The sequence below is a fragment of the Capsicum annuum genome, chromosome 6 (genome assembly GCF_002878395.1).
Source record: "Capsicum annuum cultivar UCD-10X-F1 chromosome 6, UCD10Xv1.1, whole genome shotgun sequence".
Classification (NCBI taxonomy): domain Eukaryota; kingdom Viridiplantae; phylum Streptophyta; class Magnoliopsida; order Solanales; family Solanaceae; genus Capsicum; species Capsicum annuum.
Genome location: NC_061116.1, coordinates 39,572,656 through 39,574,448, shown reverse-complemented (window position 1 = coordinate 39,574,448; position 1,793 = coordinate 39,572,656). Strand labels below are relative to the sequence as shown.

The 1,793-nt window shown below is 34.9% G+C and overlaps 1 protein-coding gene across 1 annotated transcript in view; it reads right to left on the bottom strand.

The window, feature by feature from the left end:
• Nucleotides 1-453: 453 nt before the first annotated feature.
• LOC107873449 (ran-binding protein 1 homolog a) overlaps nucleotides 454-1,793 on the bottom strand; it is a 21,263-nt gene continuing 19,923 nt past the window's right edge. The window contains exon 4 of the mRNA XM_016720307.2: nucleotides 454-1,027. Within this exon, the coding sequence (XP_016575793.2) occupies nucleotides 753-1,027 (275 nt within the window). The 3' untranslated portion in view covers nucleotides 454-752. The remainder of the gene's footprint in view (nucleotides 1,028-1,793) is intronic.

Here is a 1,793-nt window from a genome sequence, read left to right as displayed (position 1 = left end):
GGAGATATTTTAGGGAAGGAAATCTTAAATGAGTTAATGGTGAAGTAAAAATAGGATGAAAGTTTTCTTTAATATGTATTAAGAGTAAAGTTAAAAAATAAAATTTTATGTAAATTTTTACAAATAAGAAATGTTAGGTAATATAATCTCTTAAGTATGCAACTAACCGCATGTACTCTGACCACTGAACCAAAGCCGGAGGGAGCCCCCATATTTATGTTTTCTTGCTCTACCTTCGGTTAGGTGCATTCGGTTGAAGCAAAGCACGGTATCGAGCAAAGCCAATATTTTGAAATGATATGTCCCAAGTATAGCAATTAACTAGCAAGCACCTTGAAAATATCGACAACTAAGAAATAAATCGAACTAACTAGCAAGCACCTTGAAAATATCGACAACTATGAAATAAATCGAACTCACGCCTCCATGAAAAATAGACTCAGAACTCAGAAGTTCGCGAAAGAAATAACATTAACAAGACATTGAGTTACACGAAAATATAACCATAATACAGGACCCGACCTTAAAAAGAGAAATTCAGTTTCTCCAAACATTCACACACCTCATGATAAACTAATAAAACCAAACACTTCCTGGTACCCATAACCTCAAACCCACCTTAAGAAAAATCCAAAGTAGAATCTATTTAACCACCTCTTGCACTTGACCAACAATACAACCAACTTGGTTGGCTAAGAAATGGCATCAGAAACCATAAAACTACAGGGGTAAGTATATGACCTGAGTAACCCTCATGCTGAAGCTCTTTCATCCTTTTTCTCTGCATCCTTGTCTTCGGCTTTCTCCTTCTTAGCACCCCCTTCCTTGGTTTTGTCTTCGGCTTTCTCCTCCTTAGCATCCGCTTCCTTGATTTTGTCTACAGCTTTCTCCTCGCTCTTCTCTTCTGACTTTTTATCTTCAACAGTTAGCTTCTCAAGCAGTCCGGCAGCAGTAGATGCATCTTCAGTTTCCTCTTTCTTTTGTGATTCAGCAACCGCTTGAAACATCTCCATGAAGGATTTGCAATCTAAGAAAAAGAAAATTAGATGAAGAATCATCAGGGACGACAGAAAGGCGAAAGAACAAGAGGAATGGGGTTAAAATTGATGATATGGTACTAGTAGGATCCCTTCTCCATTGAAATGCTTGAAATTTTATGATCATATAAAGTCAAATAATGCAATTCCACCTGTCAGGCTAAACTGTGGCTGATGCATTATACAATCAGCTTAATAGAGACCTAATGAATCATAGGGACACTCGCCAGAGTACATTCCACACCTTATAATCCAAATTATTCCTCAAGCCCACCAAAAAGCAATATTTCACAAAACATTAAGAAAAGAAAATATTACTCGGACAATATATTATTGACCATGGTCTTTCACCACCATAGCCATAGTGATATATTACGATTCCATCCCCAAATCAAGAGAGAAGACATTTTTTCCCCCTGAACTTATCCTCCAAACTCACTTTGACACTTAAACTTAACTTTCGTTTATTTACTTCCTTAATATCTTTAAAGTGTATTTGTTTAACCCCTAAAGCTGACGTGACATTTTTTTTAAAAAAAGGGCGCGTTTATTTATTAAAAAAAATAATTTCAGTAATATTATATTTAAAATATAATAAAAAAATTAAAAAAAAACTAAGATTAAAATTAAAATAAAAAATGAACACTTTCTCTTCTTCTTTCTTCTTCAAATCATCATCAACAACACTCAAACCTCCATTAACAACCTCAATTTTTTTCACTTTCCTCCATTAACAACACCACCCAAGAACAACAC